The 17,832-nt window shown below is 43.6% G+C and overlaps 1 protein-coding gene across 1 annotated transcript in view; it reads right to left on the bottom strand.

Annotated features, from left to right (window-relative positions):
• The window catches only part of WDR64 (WD repeat domain 64), a 150,748-nt gene that overhangs the window by 121,138 nt on the left and 11,778 nt on the right, over positions 1-17,832 (bottom strand). Inside the window, exons 3-5 of the mRNA XM_019548612.1 lie at positions 16,296-16,398; positions 15,237-15,340; positions 10,132-10,161 (exon numbers count right to left, since the gene is read on the bottom strand). Coding sequence (XP_019404157.1) covers positions 10,132-10,161; positions 15,237-15,340; positions 16,296-16,398 — 237 coding nt within the window. The remainder of the gene's footprint in view (positions 1-10,131; positions 10,162-15,236; positions 15,341-16,295; positions 16,399-17,832) is intronic.

A 17,832-nucleotide genomic window follows, 5' to 3' on the forward strand; every position in this document is an offset into this window, starting at 1 on the left:
TGGTCACAGGGCACCATGATGATTGACTTCCGGCAATTACTACCCTCTGGGTCTGACCATGGAGCCAGTTTCCCAGCCAGTGGATCGTGGTGGACCCAAGGCCACAACTGGCCAGTTTCGCCAAGAGGTGGTCATGGAATACCAGATCAAAGACTTTTTTTGAAGTCAAGATATATGACATCAATCTCTTCTCCCTTGTCCAGGTGTTAGGTCACTTGGTCATAAAAGGAAATGAGATTGGTCAAGCAAGACCTGCCCACAACAAACCTGTGCTGGCTATCCCTCAGGTTGTTGGTGTTGGCCAGTCCATTAAGAAGAGCCTCTTTAAAAGCATACAAATCATAAATAGATCATTCATTTTACATTAGACATTTTTTCTTATAGATAGAAACTGGAAATGTTAGGATCTAAATATAAAAGTCAAGTTTTCTGAAACAGGAATTTGAAGTCTTGGTGTAAGTCTTTTAGCTAAATTCTGCTCTGATTTGCATCTGTGAAAATCTAAGATAACTACTGATATCCAAGAAGTTATTTCAGGTTCAGATTGCCCCAATAAGATCTGGAAATACGTGGTGAAGCTATCAACATTAAATTCAGAAGCAGTTAGTCTCTTAATTATACTGCATCATGTGTATTGGTTCAGACTGAGAGTCTTGCCAAATCATAACATTTTATTGTCTCCACTAGTCTGAGGAAGAAATGTTGCTTCATTCCTATTATGCTATTCTGGATCCTTCAGCCCCTTGCATTTTCCCCCAACCTGATGATGCAGAACCACTGAACAGACTCTGAGAAAGGCATTCAGCATTTTTTCTAACCAGTAAAATCAGATACTCAAAATAGAACTTGGCAGCTGTTAGTCCCTTGGCAAATGTTCAAGAAATACGTATCCATGCATTGCCATACACACATAGCCTAATGCTCAGTAGCACCTCAGTGAGCTCCTCCTACATCACGAGGGCTATGACTATGAATCTTCTAACGAATCAGTAATGAAACAGTTCCTAGTGCCTTAGAAACCCTTTTCCCACATAGAAAATCAAAACAGTTCTCATCCAAACTGTAAAAATGTCTCAGGAAGCAGTCATGGGGATAGGCTGCATGGAGTTAATAGTAATTAACAGTAAACTGTGGTGTTTTAATTATAGTATAATGTAGTCAATAGTCTAGCCATTTTATTAAATTGTTCCATAGTTAATCAGACAACCAGTTATTACTTACATGTCATTTCACTGACAAGAAGAGAGATGCTGACAAAGAGTCACTTAAAATGTTTAGATTTGAAGGTTGGAAAAGCATGCATGTGCACTTACTGATTTTTATACAGTAGAAGATCATGAAGAGTACTTACACAAGTTACATTGTTTGCATGATATGGCCCCTGAATGTGTTCTAGAGTGGCTGCAGAATGCTTTTAAAATGATCAATCTTGCAAAAAATTAACCCTCAATAAATCAGCCATTAGTTGAATGTGCTCTAGAGCAAAGTGCCTTAAGGAACTTCTGTTCAGGTTCCCTGTGAGAGTTATTTTTTTGCAGCACTTTTGGAGGGTTAGGCTGGTGCTCAGGCTACCCGGCATCAGTCCAGCCCCACCCTGACTCCGGGGCTGTCACAAGGAGGAGAGAGCCTCCTCCCTCTGCAGTGGGGGAGGAAAAAGAAGGGGTTGGGGGAGGGAAGAAGGGCATGGGGGAAGGCACACCTGCTAGGATACCTGGGAGGGCCTGAGAAGCAAGGGGACTCCTTTTCTCTACCCCCTGCCAGAGCCTCTTGACAGTGGCAGTATGCAACTGCTGGCTGGGTTTTGCCATGGCCAGAGCTGGGGGATGGGGTGGAATGAAGCCCTCTCATCTCATAGACCCCCCCAAGATACCGTGGTTAGCGTCTTGGAGGGAGCTGGTCTGGGTCCCATGAGGTGAGGGGGCTCCGTTTCACCCTATCCCATCCTACTAGCTCCAATTGTGGCAAAGCCAAACTGGCAGCTGCATACTGGATTCTTCCTTCTCTTGTGAATGTTACGGCCTGTGTGTCCTTAACTTTGTGTGGCTACAGACACTTAGGGGAGGCACTGTAACTCATGGTGCTTTACACAAAGTACCAAAAGTTAGAGCACTACTGAGCCCAACAGACATTTGCTTGCTGGGTCAGGAGGGCTTGAGTCTACCATCCCTGCATCGGCCTCAGCCAGCAGGTGGGGGTGCTCCTGCAGCTCGCAGGAGGCTGCCAAACTGCCCCTCTTCCCAGCTCCACCCCTCACCCTCAGCTCCAGCTGCAGCAAAGCCAAGCCTGCTGCTGTGTGCTGCCCCTATCAAGAGGCTTGGGTGCGGGGTGGGAGAATAGACCTCTCCCTTGCCTCACGCCCTCCCCCCAGCTAACCAAGCTGGGTTATTATGGGGAGCCAGGGTTGGACCCATGAGTTAAAGACACTCAGGCCATAACATTCACAAGAGAAGGAAAACTCCTATATATTCATTTAAGCTCACATGTGCACCAGATCCAACCATGCAATATAATTTATCCTTTAGGGAAAAAATCTTTTATACTGAAAGCATATTGAGATTAACTAATGAATCAGAATCTCATTTTAGCACCTGTCATTCCCAAGGATTTCAAAGAGCTTTACTAAAATCAGATATGAGTTTTTGTCAACACAAATGCACAAAAAACACTGATGTATTTGTTTAGAAACTATCTTAATCTTCACCCAAATGCCACCTGCTCTGGGTGAGAGGAGAAAGGCAGAGAAGCAGTAAATGTATTCATTGTCCCTGCCTCCCCCATCCCCTTCTACAAAGCAGGAGATTCAGGGCCAAGAACACCAGTGAATGCAAGGTTTTCCCTTTAAGATCATCCTTTTTCAAAGCTAAAAGCTTTTCTAGTTACTAACAATCTAAAAAAAGTATCAGAAAAATTCAATAACACATGCCATCTGCTCTTTGTGTATATGCCAGAAGATAGCAAGTGTTAAGCAAACAATCTGAACTCCAAATTTGTCCTCTAATTTCCTTAAAATGTTATTTATATGCAGATTTACTTTGCATAATATTACAGCAAAAGCAGAGAAAAGGATGCGTGCTGGATCAGTTTATTAAAATAGTTGTCAGTCAGGGGAAAATTTTACTGTGGAGAAATACAGAGTAACAAGTAGGTCACTGGAAAGGGCAGTTTTTGCGGGGAGGAAATACTTTTTATATGCATATTTTAAAATTGGCTGAATCCAATTTGTCTTCCCCAGAACTTCTGAGGAAGAACTGGATTTATGCTGAGGATTCTTTGACATTAAGGTCAGAAAGGATCATTACAATCAGCTGATCTTACCTGTTCGGCCAGCATAGTCTAAAGAAATTCTAGGGAAACATGGTTATGGAATGTCAGAACCACACACGCACACAAGTGTGTGTGCACACATATGTGCACGTACACACACACACACACACACACACACCACGGTTCCCAGCAGGGGTGGATCCAGAATTTCCCAAAATGGGGTGCAGGAGCAGCAAACCACACTGCAGGGGTGGCTGTGCCCCTTGATCTCAGTCTCCCCTGTCCTACCAGTGTGGGCAGACCAGGCTGTGGGAGCCCCTGAGGAGTTTTTAAATGCATATGCAGGTGAAAATAGCCCCTCCCTTCCCCTTCCTTCTCAGAGGCAACTCCCTTGCCTGCCCTTGCTGCCTTCTCCATCGTTGGGGGGTAGGGAAGGTACAGAGCCAGCTGTGCTAAGCAGGAGCTGGGCTCAGCTGGGAGAGGCACAGTAAGAGAGACAGTGGCAACAGGGTAACTGGAGAGTCCCTCCCGCTCCCCCCACCTTGCCTGGTAACAGCACAGGGAAGGGGAACCCCTCGTCCATCCCTGCTTCCCTTGTCCCCATACCCAGCTAAGCTCAGCCCTTGAATGGCAAACAGAAATGAACACAAACACATCTCTCATTTAGATCTCTGTGTGTGCATGTATATGTGAGTGTGAGTGACTGCACAATCTGGTTTTGCTTTTCCTGATCTGTATTTTGCTTCAGGGGGGAGGGAGATGGAGCAGCATGGAGCTATTGGCTCCTTTGCCTGGCCAGAGCTGGAGGGGACGTGTTGGGAGGGGAACTATTTGTTGTGGTAGGAGCACCAGCCCAGCCCCACAAGGTGTAAAAAATTAACCCTAAAGGGAACCCCAGTTCCCTGTGGTTTTCTGCTTTAGAGCACCTTCATCTAGTACCTGATTTGACAAGGGTTAATTTTCTCACGCAATCAGTTTCTTTAAAAGTGCTCTGCACCCGTGAATGTGTGTTATGTCACGGCTGTAGAGCACTTTCAGGGGCCCGACCACGTGAAAAATGTAACTTATGTAAGCACCCATTAAGACCCAAAGGCAACATTACATTTTCTAGTCTGACTTCCCATATAACACAGGCCTTTAAATCTTATCTATGAGCTCGTTAACTGAGCTCAGTTACTGGTGTTTACTAAAGCATAATTTCTGGAAATCCAATCTTGACTTCAAAAGATAAAGAATCCAGCACTTACTTTCTTAGCTTGTGGCCAATGTTAAGCACTCTTACTATGAAAATTTTATGACAAATTTCTGCTTTGAATTTGTTTGGCTTCAGTTTGCAGCCATGCATTGCTGTTCGCCTTTTTCTGATAAATTAAAGAGCACTTTCTTAACCAATATTTTTTCCTTGTGAAAGTACCAGTACATTAGAAACATTACTGACTGATGATGATTTACTGCTGGCTTTGAGACTTGTCAGACAGTTCTTTATCATATAGTGCCAATATTTTAGTCAGAATGGTACTAGATTAAATACCCTACATCCAAGTATCCTATATCCATTTACTTAGATTTATCAACCGGAGTTGAAATCACATCAAAGAATGACATCTGGCTTGACGTGCACTCTTCTCCAAAAAGCCCAAGAACAAAATAGGAAAGGACCTACTGACATCTTATGTTCTTTTCATTTACCTTTTGGTAGATGGAAAGGTTCAGACTGCACAGTCTGGCTGGGTCATCTTAAGTAGAAGGCAGCGTAGATTTGTACCTTACAGACTAACTGAAGTAATATATAACACAAGCTTCTGTGGTCTGAAGCTTACTTCACTTTAGTCAATTTAATTCTCTCTGTATCTTGATTTCCCTGACTTTAAAAGGGTAATACCTTTCTTACAGTGGTTTCATGAATGCCAGTTCATTAACATTTATTACAAAGTGCTATGAGAACCTTATCAGTAGGAACTATCAGCAAGTGCCTGGTCAACCATGCTCTCGTGATGCACCCAAAACCTCTACCAGGAAGCATGCCCCGGCTACTAACTCCCACCTAGTATACCTTATATTCCAGAAAGAATGCCATGTAGCAATGCTAAGGCTCTCCATCCCAGGTGAGTTTATTATTGAGGCTGTCCTGCCTTATTTATGGGATTTAATTTGTGCTGAGACAAAAATATTAGTGGGCCCTGCTCATCTCAGGTATAGCACAGGGGCAGTATAGACAAGTCCTAAGACAGTATTCTGTAGTCAGACAACAAAAGCTCTGCTGCTGAGCATTTTCTAAATCAGGAGATGTGGGGCTCAGAGGGTATGCATTTCTCACTGAATTTAGCATCCAGTCTCACTTCATTTATATAAAATGTATAGCTTCATCAAAAGTTGTCATCACAGATCACATTAAATCAGCTGAAGATGGAATAATAATAGCAGACAGCAAAGCATGCATTGTTATTTCTGCTGTGTTACTTCTCAAGATTGGGGAATGGAAATGTAAACCCTTTAAGGCAAAAAAAAAAAAAGGCTTAATCTGTCCAATAATCCAGAAATTAATTGTGAGATTCAGTATTGCATTATGCAGAGCTCTTTATTCTAATGAATTTTCTGCTGGGGTCTAAACCTTTGCTGATTTAAATTAATGTCTATGGAGATGTGCTAACTTACACCAGCTCAGAACCTAGCCCTTGATTTTTAATAAGAGTTCAGATTGTTTGAGATATATGCATAAGTAAACCAGCTAGATATAAAAAAAAGCCCAGTCCCTAGGCTGGAAAGTGAGAAGGAAAAAAGGGAAGGAGCAAAAGATGGAGAGAAGGACCTCTTGACCAGTTGAGGAGGTGTGGATTGGGGAACAAGATTGAGCTGAAGGGGGAAGGGAATCTCTTTTCAGTCAGAGGCAGGGAATTAAAGGTGTGGAGTGGATTGCTTTGAATTTAAAGATTTTCTTGGGGGTATGGTAGGAGGGAAGTTTTTTTTGTTGAGACTTCTTATATTACTATTTTATTTTGTTTCTGTAATATTTTTGGTCTTCTATTGTAAGGCACCCTGAGCCTTTTTGGGGAAAAGGTGGAGTATACATTAAATAAATAAATGCATGCTTACATATACATCTGAGAGCATTTATCAGGGTTGCCAGACAGACAAAAGTGTTTGCCTTCCAGCACTGTGATGAGGGATCAATAGTCCCAGATGGAGCATTCCAAGGCCACTGTCCACCTCTGGAAGGGGCAGCCAGTGAAAGGGGAGTGGGAAAGGGGAGTAGGAGCACAAGAATGCTTGCTTATGAAATGGGCGTGGGGGTACAAGAATGTTTGTCCACCCTGTAGATGAAGGGACCATATAGGCCTGTCAGTCTTACTTTAATCCTAGGGAAACTCTTTGAGAAGATCATCATGGAGCACATCTGCGATGGGCTGGCCTCAGGGATGATGCTCAAGGCCAACCAGCACGGCTTCATTAGAGGCAGGTCATGTCAGACCAGCCTGACTGCCTTTTATGATCAGGTCACAAAAGCACTGGATGGAGGTGTCCCCGTGGACGTAGTCTTTCTGGACTTCAGCAAGGCCTTTGACACTGTCTCCCGCCTCATCCTCATTAAAAAAATTGAGTGACTGTGGCATTGATGCCTACACAGTCAGATGGATTGCAGATTGGCTGAAGGGTCGTACTTGGAGGGTGGTGGTGAACAGGTCATATTCAACCTGGGGGGAAGTGGGCAGCGGAGTCCCCCAGGGCTCGGTCCTGGGGCCTGCGCTGTTCAATTTCTTTATCAGCGATTTGGACGATGGGGTGAAAAGCAACTTGTTTAAGTTTGCTGATGATACCAAAATCTGGAGTGAGGTGAGCACGCTAGTAGGGAGGGAAAGACTACAGCAAGACCTGGATAGGTTACAGGGGTGGGCTAACAAAAACAGGATGCCCTTCAATACTGACAAGTGCAGGGTGCTGCACTTGGGCAGTAGTAACCAGCAGCACACTTATAAGATGGGAAACTCCCTTCTTGAGAGCATGGAGGCAGAAAGGGATCTTGGAGTCATTACTGACTCCAAGATGAACATGACCCGACAATGCGAGGTCATGGTTGCCAGGGCTAACTGGACCTTGTCATGCATCCACAGGTGCATCTCAAGGGATGTGGACAGCATGGAGAGGGTCCAGAGGAGGGCCACTCGCATGATCCGGGGACTACAGGGCAGACCCGACAATGAGAGACTGTGGGACCTGAACCTGTTCAGCCTTCACAAGAGAAGGCTGAGGGGGGACCTGGTGACTCTCTATAAACTCACTAGGGGGAGACCAGAAGGGTTTGGGAGAGACCTTGTTTCCCCTAGCACCCCCTGACATAACAAGGAATAACAGCCATAAGTTGTTGGAGAGTATGTTTAGATTAGACATCCGCAAGAACTACTTCACAGTCACGGCGCCTAGGATCTGGGACCAACTTCCAAGGGAAGTGGTGCTGGCTCCTACCCTGGGGGTCTTTAAGAAGAGGCTTCATGCCTACCTGACGGGGGTCATTTGAGCCCAGTTTTTTCTCCTGCCCAGGCAGGGGTTTGGACTTGAAGATCTACAAGGTCCCTTCCAACCCTACTTCTATGATTCTATGACCACAGCAGTGGCAGTGCCCTCCTTTGCCCAATATCCTAATGCTTACAGTACAGAGACTGGAAGGTGGCTGCCTCAGGCCAGTGACATTTGAAAGCAATTCTCCATGGGTGGATCTAGGATTTTGAATAGGGGAATGCAGAAAGTGTGATGCATCAACACAACACACATTTTTTCCAGGTAAAAAGAAACTAGAGGCTTTACTAATATGCTAGGGACCTAGGGCTATTTTATTTAGTTTAAGATCCAAACAGAAACAAATATAACTTTACTAGAATTAAATATGCATTAATTTGGTGTAGCATACATTATGTTTTTAAAAAAAACGCACATAAAACTAGGCAAAAATAGTCAAAAGATGTTTCTTTAGTCCTGTAGTCATTAGGATTAAATTGTACATTTCTTTCATAAAAGAAAATCAAGCCTTCTTCAGTACCCAATTCTTGTGCATCCAATTCTTCACAGCAAGTTATTTTTGTACTCAAGTTCATGTTCACAAGTTAATTTTTCCAGATCGGGGTTCATGTTTTTAGCTAGAGTTAGAAATGGTATATGGAGCTGTGAAATTAGAGCTACATTACCAGGAGCAGCTATAACAGTTGCAGAACAGAGAAGTGCTCCAGTAGTGGACTATTAAGACCATTTAAAAAGGAGAGAAGGCTGTTAACCCCTGTGGAATTTAATTTAGAAGGAATCGGGTAGATTACAATGAGCCATGAAGTCAAGTGACTCCCTCACTCTTGCCTGAATAGTAGTGTTACTGCCGCTGCCAGGCAGTTGGTTTTAAACTCTGAGTGTGGACCAGGAATCAAAGTGGGGGGCGGGGTACAACCGTACTACTGCACCCTCCCTGGAGCTGCCCCTATAGCTCTCCCTTATTTTGGAAAAGTGCTCCAGATGATGGTGTAGGGATCCAACTAAACTATATTCTTCCTGGTAATCAGGTAGTAAATAGGAGGACCCCAGTACAACAGTAATCTACGGTAAGCCATAGATAGGTTTCCAAACACTGAACTAAACCAACACATACTTGCTTGGGTGCAGTAGGGATGTTCTAGCTTTCTACTCAGTAATGTGTCTCTGTTCTTAAATATACCCCTACCTTGCTCTACAGGTTAAATTAGAACTTACATGATCATTTATGAACTTGTATTACCTAAACTGGCCCCAGAGTTTCCGGTTTTATTTTTTAGATGGGCAATAGGTGGAGAAGTTGAGCATGTTGGTAAAACATGGACCCTGATTCCCCTTAAACCAGGGGTTTTCAACCTTTTTTAGTCTAAGTACCCCTGGCAGCCAGACACTGAACAGGGAGGAGAAGCGTGCAGCTGGGGGGGCAGGTAGTGCGTGGCCAGACATGGAGCAGGGAGGCCAGGACAGTGCGCAGACGGGTGGGGATAAAGCACTTCCGCTTCCCAGGAACAGGGGCAGGGAAGCTTACAGGGCTAGGGTGAGGGCAGTGGCCCCCCTCTGTGGGGCAGGGAAGCTCACCAGGCTGGTGTGTGGTGGCAGCCACGAGGAGGGCTGCTGCCCTTGCCCTGCTCCAGCCCTGCTCCTGGGAGGTGGTGGCGCTCTGTCCCCGCCTGCCCACACATATCCCCTAGGACTGGTCCAAGTACCCCCCAGGGGTATACGTACCCCTGGCTGACAACCCTATCTTAAACCATACACATACACTTTGTGAGATCCACCAGCACAAATATGCTGGCCCTCTGAAGAGTGACATCTGCAATTGCTGCAGCAAGGGGTCACATCAGCTGTTCGGACATCAGCCCTTTCATCAGCTGAGTTAATGAGCTTTCTTAAGGTCTGCAGTGCTACTTTCAGGGTAAAATTTAGCTTTCAGAGTGTATCCACATGTCAGTCAGCCAGCTGCACGATTCAATTTGGGATGTGTAGAATTGTATTTCACTACTGATCATTCTGCTTTTCTCATTAAAATTTTCAAGTGATAACCTCTTACCCTGCAGCTCAAAAATAGATGTTAGAAGAACAGGTAGGAGTGAGTGGGGAGGGGAAATTCAGTTGTACTTTTCTAGGTATCCTTTTATCAAGGTAAAATAAACAAATAAATATAAATAAAATCCTTGCAAACTTCTCTGAACATCTGAACCTATCTGACCTGACATGCATAACTATGCAAAATCCTGCCAGAGATTCAGGGATGGAGTAGTGTTCAAGTACTTTTTTAGTTTCCAATTAATTAACTTTATTACTGGCCAGTTTTTGCTCTTAAACTATGCAAAAATAAGTGAAAAAGCTGAAACTTACTGCAATATTTGTGCTGGCCAGAACCCTCATCTGAAAATAAAACAAGATGGTTATAAGTAGGTGGCAAGAAGAGTTAAAAGCTGAACAGTCAGCTTAATGACAAGTAAAGGGAGTTGGTTGTCAGGCTCTTTCATGGAAATTGAACCAACTCTGCTCCTGAGTGCAATTGTTTTCTACTGACCTGAGGAAGAAGGAGAAAGAGGCCACCCAGAGTTTCTTCACTTCTATTTCTTTCCCTATGCAGATTTTCTCTCTCTGTCCGCAAAATAGGAAACAGTACTTACCCTCCACCTGTCTCTCAAGGTTGTTATAAGGTTTAATTAAATGCTTCAAGAGCTAGGAGACGCTCAAAAAAAAAAAAAAGAAATAATGGCAGAATATCCACATTTATAATGGAGTCCATGATAGTTGTCTCCTGATGTTAGGCTGCCTCATGCAGCCTGGCTCCCTAGTAAATCAGTCAGCTTTCTTCACATATGAGATGGGTTTGATTTTCATGTTTGATATGATCCAGGATTCTCAGCCTTTTCCTCCTGCAATACCACAGCCATCTGTCCACCTCAGTCTATCTGTATCCCACTCTCTTCCATGTGCAGTCTGCCCTGGACCCTCTCCCTTGGCAGTTTCAATACACACAGTACATTAAGAAACAAGTATCAAACTCTCCCTTTGGATGTGTGAATCAGAAACACCCCCATTTCTTCAGGGGGAACTTGTGAGCAGATAGGTGCCTTTTCTAGGCTGCTCTAAAACAAAATCTACATGCCACACAGTTAAGAATTCACTCTCTTCTTGACTTTTTAGCCTTTTTGACAAATAAATTAGCAACGACAGCTTTTACCTCAAAGATTCTTCCTAGGCTCATATGCTCTTATGGCTTTTCCTCACCCACTAGTGGACAGCCTAGTCACTCGATCCTCTCTCCAGCCCCTACCTCTAGTCTGGTGAGAGGGATAATGAGTGGTCATTTTTAAACCTATTGGTTTAAATGCTTCAAGAGCTCGGAGATGCTCAAGAAATAATGGCAGAGTAACCACATTTATAATACGAGTCCATGATAGTTGTCTCCTGATGCTAGGCTGCCGTGTGCAGCCTGGCTCCCTAGTACATCAGTCAGCTTTCTTCACATACAAGACAGGTTTGATTTTCATGTTTGATATGATCCATGAAACACTGAGGCAATGCTAGAGCATTCTAATTAGAATACGGAGCAGACTCAATTAATCAGAGTAGGGTCCACTTTTTTAAAAAGAGCAAGCAAATGATAATTGTAATGCCCAAATCATTTTCAAAGCATGTGTGATTAAAGAAGTCTGCTGCAATGTGCTCTAATTAGAATGCATCAGAGACCATGTATAGGCACCTGAATTCCACCAGGACCCATCATATGTTAAATTAGCTCAATTAAAAACCCAAACAGTCTATTTCTGAATGCAGTGTTCATTAACTGAACAGCTTTTGAGACAAAATGTTTCCATATACAAGTTCCTTAAGATATCCATGACAGTATACTGCAAGGCTGTCTGGGGGAAAATAACTAAAAAATGAAAATGTAAAATCGTTTCATTTTAAATCCTTGGCCTCTGGACAAAGATTGCTCTGAAAGGCTCCAACTCTACTTTTGGAATTATCTTTTAGTAACAGGATTCAGACCACTGTGATGATAAATTCTTGAAGCAACTTCATGTCTCACTTGCACCAGACAGCTTCCAGTACAGTGAACAGAATTGCACCTATTTAAATGCAATGTGAGATCAGAGTAGGGTCCACTTTTTTGAAACAGCAAGCAAATGATAATTGTAATGCCTAAATCATTTTCCAAGCAGCATGCATGATTTTTGCCAGCATGACTCAAAGTCCCCAGTGCACAGCTTCATACAGGTAACTGAAAAATCATTTATACTTTGGCAACAAAACAGAGACATTGATGTCAAAGTGACATCAATGGAAACTGTGAGGAAGCAGCAGCATAAGACTTCTAAATAGCCCAGGGGTAATTTTATATTTGTTTAATGCTGCTCTTTGTCAGCTTATTTTGCCTGGGTGTTAAAGAAGGATAATATTCCTAAGGACAGAGAACTAGACTTGCAAATAAATTATTTCATTACATACCAAATGCCTGTACTTTTCTTCAGTGTTTAATCACCCACAAGAGTCTCTTATTCTTTTGTACACTCCTGTCATGAACATTTTGCCCTAATTTTTCCTAATCCTCTAGGCTGCCTATACACATGCTTGGGGGGGGAGGAGAGGTGGTTCCCATAGAGCCACTCTAATTAAAATGCCACAGCATTACACGTATCAAGCGCCTGCATGTTTAAAAGTGGCTGTGGGGGCACTTTATCTAAACCTCGTTCACTGAGGTTTAGATAAATTTCCCCACGGTCATTTAAAAAAAATAAAAGTGTGGGGGCTTTAAAATGACACTGCAGCATTCTAATTAGAATGCAGAGCAGACTAATTAATTGACACTTCTCTACTGCATTCTAATTAACACATGCTCCTTCATGTTCTAACCCTAGAATGTGCTATAGCCGATTTAAAAATAAACTATTTTTACAAATTGTAATAGCCAGCCCTAGTTGCATTACAGTGATAGATATGTCATGTAGCAGTTTAAACAGATATGTGGCCTATGTCTACCATACCTTCTGCCACAGACATCGTACTTTTCTGATATCAGAAACACAGTTTCTTAGAAGACTCATGAACAAATGTTGCTTTAATAGCAGCAGAATCTGAGCTGATACTTAAAAGGACATAGAAGGGCTGAAGTCTTGCAAAATGCTGGCTAGAAAAGTGGCTATACTGTCTAATGGTATCATTCTCTGTACAACATTGAGTTTCTTGGAATTTCTGTATGTATGGGAATTTCACTTCTCAAACTGCAATTCCAACATGCTACCAAACTGTTACTCTCATAAATTTATTTAATAAGTTACTCAGTGACAAATACTGTGTTCCACTGACCTTTTATTTTTCTAATGGACACAAAATCTTTCATAATTACATGTGGTGAAGAGTGGAGGGTCAATTGATAGATGACTTTCAAAGTTCACCGTAGCCAGTTAAATGTCTCCCTTTTAATTACACAATAGTCAATAAGAGAGCTTGTTTCATCAGGTGATTCTGCATTGTCTCTCTAGTTAGATCTTGGAAGTTTAAACCTGCTGTTTTTTCCCTTTCAAAAGGCACATCCTTGTGGCAGGGCACCTTTGGTGACTTCCATTTTAAGGGCTTGAACAGGCCGCAGAGTGGCCTGAGGGTGACAGCAAAGCCAATCAGGGAGTCACATGACAACCAGGAGGCCGCCTGATTGGAGGAGGGCTTGGCTGCTTGAGTATAAGACCAGGACCAAGGAACAGGGCCAGCAGTTGCAACAGGGGAGCTGAAGGCTTAACATCTCCTGGCTGTAGTACTGCTACTCCCAGAACATCTGGAGGTCAGCGTAGGAACTATGGGGATGGAGGAGGCTCCTAGGGGCCCAGTGGGGGTCCCAAGCCCTGAGGAAGTAGCTGTGGGCTTAAAGCTGTGAAGAGGCCAGATTAGTGATAGAGAGTGGGCACAGGGGCCTGAGCAATGGGCCAGGACAGCCATATAAGAGAGGTGGTGCACACAAAGACCTTGGAAAGAGCCAGTCCAGCCTAGAAAAGGGGCTTGGAGTTTGTAGGCCTATTGAGGGGCTAGGTAAGCCCCCGATTAGAACTGGGGATAACTGAGGGCAGGGGCTCAGATGAGCCCCGTGGCGTGAACGGCTGCTTTGCATAAGATTGCTGGGGCACCAAGCAAGTCCAGTGAGAGGAATGCTGTATGGTGGGGCCCACAGTGGGTCCCTGCTAAGTAAGAAGCTCCACAGCTTTTTAAACTGATTCCCTAGAGTCCCAACTGGTCAATGCAAGGGGGCTAAGGCTGACAGGCTGAAGGGCAAGTAAGCTTACCATGAAGTGCAGGCCAGGTCTGCAGAGAGCTACGGACACCCTGAATGGCCCTCAGCTCAGCCTCCTGATGGGAAGCATCCTACAAGGGGGTCTGAGAGAGATGGGCCAGTGACTGAGCACAGGCTATGAGACGGAGGCTGCAACTGAGTGCCCAGGAGAGAGAGAGATCAGCTCAGGAAGAACATCCCGGAGCCCAGAGGGGTGAAGAAAGATCAGGGAAGTAGGCTTGTATTTGGTCCTAGGGCATGACCTGACACTACACTCTGGGCTCCTGTGGGTAACACACCTCTGGTGCCTGCCACTGGTTTGAGAAGTGCAGCCCCACATGCAGGAGGTGCATCGCCAGGGCAATATGGGGAGAGCATCAGCAAGTGAGGAGATCCCCACATGGCTTCGATGCTCTCTGCCATGCTGGGTCATGGGGGAAGAAAGCAGCACGGCAGGGAACAGCAGCCCCGGCCAGGCCAGATCATGGGACAATCCAAGCTCGGCGGCTCATGCAGGGGCAAGCAGGTGGCTCCTGCTGCCACCAGGCTTGGATTGTCCCATGACCCTGCCTGGTCAGGACCCCATTCTCAGGCTGCTGACCAGCCAATCACGTGCCACCAGAGGTGGGCACAAAACATCCCTGCCCTGCCATTCAGATGGGTGGGGGAGGAGAAGTGCCATACTGTGTTCTGTGGGGCCAGGTGGCACATCCCTCCCCTCCCCCAGGTAAGAGGTGCATGCACTGGGGGATATCCTGCTGTCGCACCCTGGCTGCGCTCCATCCCTGCCCTCAGACACATACCACCTATAACCTAAGTACCCCTAGGAGTACACTTACATCAGGTGGCCACCCTGTGTATTAAAAGGTAAGTAAAAATGATTTTTATACACTATACTGTACACATAAGTGTTTTTACCATGGTTCATTTTTCTATAGTTTTCAATGCTGAAGGAAATAGTCACTGAAATTCACTTCAATTTAATTTTGCCTATTTTTGCCTTTATGTATGTATATGTGATACTGGGTGAATCAACATGAGATGCTTTAATGGACATGTAGACACGCTCACTGAAAAACAGAATCAAGGTACATATTACACTTTGATATTATGCTATATAATATAGCATACACATGCACACATACAGATGCAAACAGAATAAAGAAAAAGTCAGAATTACCTGGCTATTAAAAACAGTTAATGTGCCTTTCTGAGAAGCTGTCACCAGGAAATCCAGCGGTGGCACCTTAACTATACACCTAATCGCATCTCGTCTCTTGACACCTGCCAATGACATGACATTTTTCCGTATCTTAGTGCTGTTCAAAAATAAGGAAACTGAGTAAAGTACATAACTAAAACCAAGATGGTAAGAACATTTTTCTCCTTCAATACATAATCTTTGAGTTCAAGGAAGTAAAAGAGGTTGGTTCAGAATACTCTATAAAAATTTTAAGTAATGATACTGAATTTTAAAAAGTCATTAGAACCACTTCCAACCCTATTGTACTAGCAAGGAATATAAGGACAGGTCAGAAAGGGGTTTGTCAAGAGGTACATTGACTTAGTGTATGCAGGTCCTTTATTCTTTTATCTTTTTCAAGTCAGTTGGCTCTGCTATTAGTTTGTCAGGCAGTCCAATTCTCATCAAACAAACTTCAATCTTGACTGACACAAACAGAAAGAAAAAAAATCTTCCATCCTTTCTGGACATAAGAAGAGTCATTTTCCTTTCTGGCTTTTCTCTAGCTGCACAATAGCCCAGCTTTTCTTCCTTGCAAGCTATCTTCTCACAGCTCACCTTCTTCTGCTCTCTTCTCTGGGGTTTTAAGAGATGCTCCTACAATCACCAGTAACATGTCCCATAGCAGAATGTTCTTAACAGAGCTGTCTACCCCTTCTTAAAGGGACAGACCACCCAGTTACAGCGAAAAAGTGTTGTGATTTAAAAATTAACTTAATAATCAAAAGGCAGAAAGAATCTGTCTGAGGACATGGGCAAATAGGCAAAGCTTATGTATTCAGTGGTTTCTGGGAAGACTTCAGATATATATACACAGGACAGTGATGGGAGACTTTAGGGGAAAATGATGGAAAACAGGATAGAACAAGAAGTGTATATAGTAAACATAAGCAATCATGTGACTTCATCGTTGCTCCCTGAGGAAAGTATGCATCGTACAGCATTAAAAAGTAGAATGAGAATTTTTCTTTTGGCCTTTAACATTAAATATGCTACCTGCTTTGGTAATCTGCCTCCTTCGGGACACCAGGAAAACCATGTTCTCTTCATCCAGCTGGGAAGCCAGAGCATCTCCTTCTCTTATAAAATAGCCAAAGATCTGGGTGAAGCGTGGGGGGAAGGGGTGAGAGAAAAAACCCATAAGAAAACAGATTCTAAAATTCATATATATGGGCATAAACCTAAATAGTTATCTGACTGGTATTATTTAACATCTTTCTTTTGTAAATTCCCTGCTGTTATGTCTACTTACTTGTCCTTAGGTTGTTTGCTCTTCAGACCAGCCACAGTCCTTAAGTATTTGAATGTGCACTAATGCATATAATACTTTTACAGTGCTAATGTAATGTGATACAATGGTTGCCTTCTTTTCCTTTTAAAAAGCAATAGTTTTGAATTTTCTGTTTATTTTTTTACCTTTTTGTGCTTGTTGGTGGGAGGCAGAACTAGAAAGAAAACATCAAAACAATAATGGAAAAAAGTTGACCTCACTGTATACAGGAGATGACACAAAGATGCACAGTACTTAGTATCCTCTGAAGACAAGCTGATCATTATGACATCCAGACCTCTTTTCTGGGGGTCAAAGGGGATTAAACATACATTTGAACTTTTGGATTCTTATTCACACCAAATCCATAGTGTGTGCTTCAGGGTGCGCTCTACATTTTTACTTAAATCAAGGGCAAAGAAGAAACGGGAGGGCAGTGAAGCTAAGTTGTTATACATTGCCCAAAGGTCCCTTTCGTTGATATTCTGCACAGTCAATACAGAAAACAGAAACAGAGGGAACTGACAGAAGTGAAATTTGTCACACGATCGGCCTCTTGAAAGTGCTCTACAACCATGCCCTGACAGAACTGCATGGCTGAAGAGTGCTTTAAGTGCCTGATCTCATGATAAATTAACCTTCATTTAATGAGGGTTGAGATGAAGGTGCTCCAAAGCAAAGCACCTTCATTAACTTCTGTAAGTCCCTGTGAGTGAGCTGATGCAACGCAGCCCTGCCCCCAATGCAGTGTCTGCAGGATGGTAGGAGAGATGGGGAAGAGTAATGTTGAATTGAGGTACAGCACATTTTAGGAGCTACAGGGCCCCTTCAGGACTGAAATAGGTCATACAAGGTATCACATAATCTCTTCATTTGCTGCCTTACATTAATTCTGAAAACAAAGTCAGCTTTTAGCACCTTTGTCTTATTTCATAACTTCTCACATTATATTAGAATCCTTTTGTTTGCCATCCTGACTGTTCCAATTTATTCCATTACTACCATAGAATTCATAGATTTCATAGACATCAGGGCTCGAAGGGACCTCGGGAGATTATCAAGTCCAGCCCCCTGCCCAAAGGGCAGGAAGTCAGCTGGGGTCATACGATCCCAGCAAGATAAGCATCCAATTTACTCTTGAAGGTGTTCAGTGTAGGTACTTGAACCACCTCTGCTGGCAGACTGTTCCAGACCTTGGGGGCTCGGACAGTAAAGAAATTCTTCCTTATATCCAGCCTGAAGCGGTCTTGCAGGAGTTTGTGA

The sequence above is a fragment of the Crocodylus porosus genome, unplaced genomic scaffold, assembly GCF_001723895.1.
Source record: "Crocodylus porosus isolate Cpor-Errol unplaced genomic scaffold, CroPor_comp1, whole genome shotgun sequence".
NCBI lineage: Eukaryota > Metazoa > Chordata > Crocodylia > Crocodylidae > Crocodylus > Crocodylus porosus.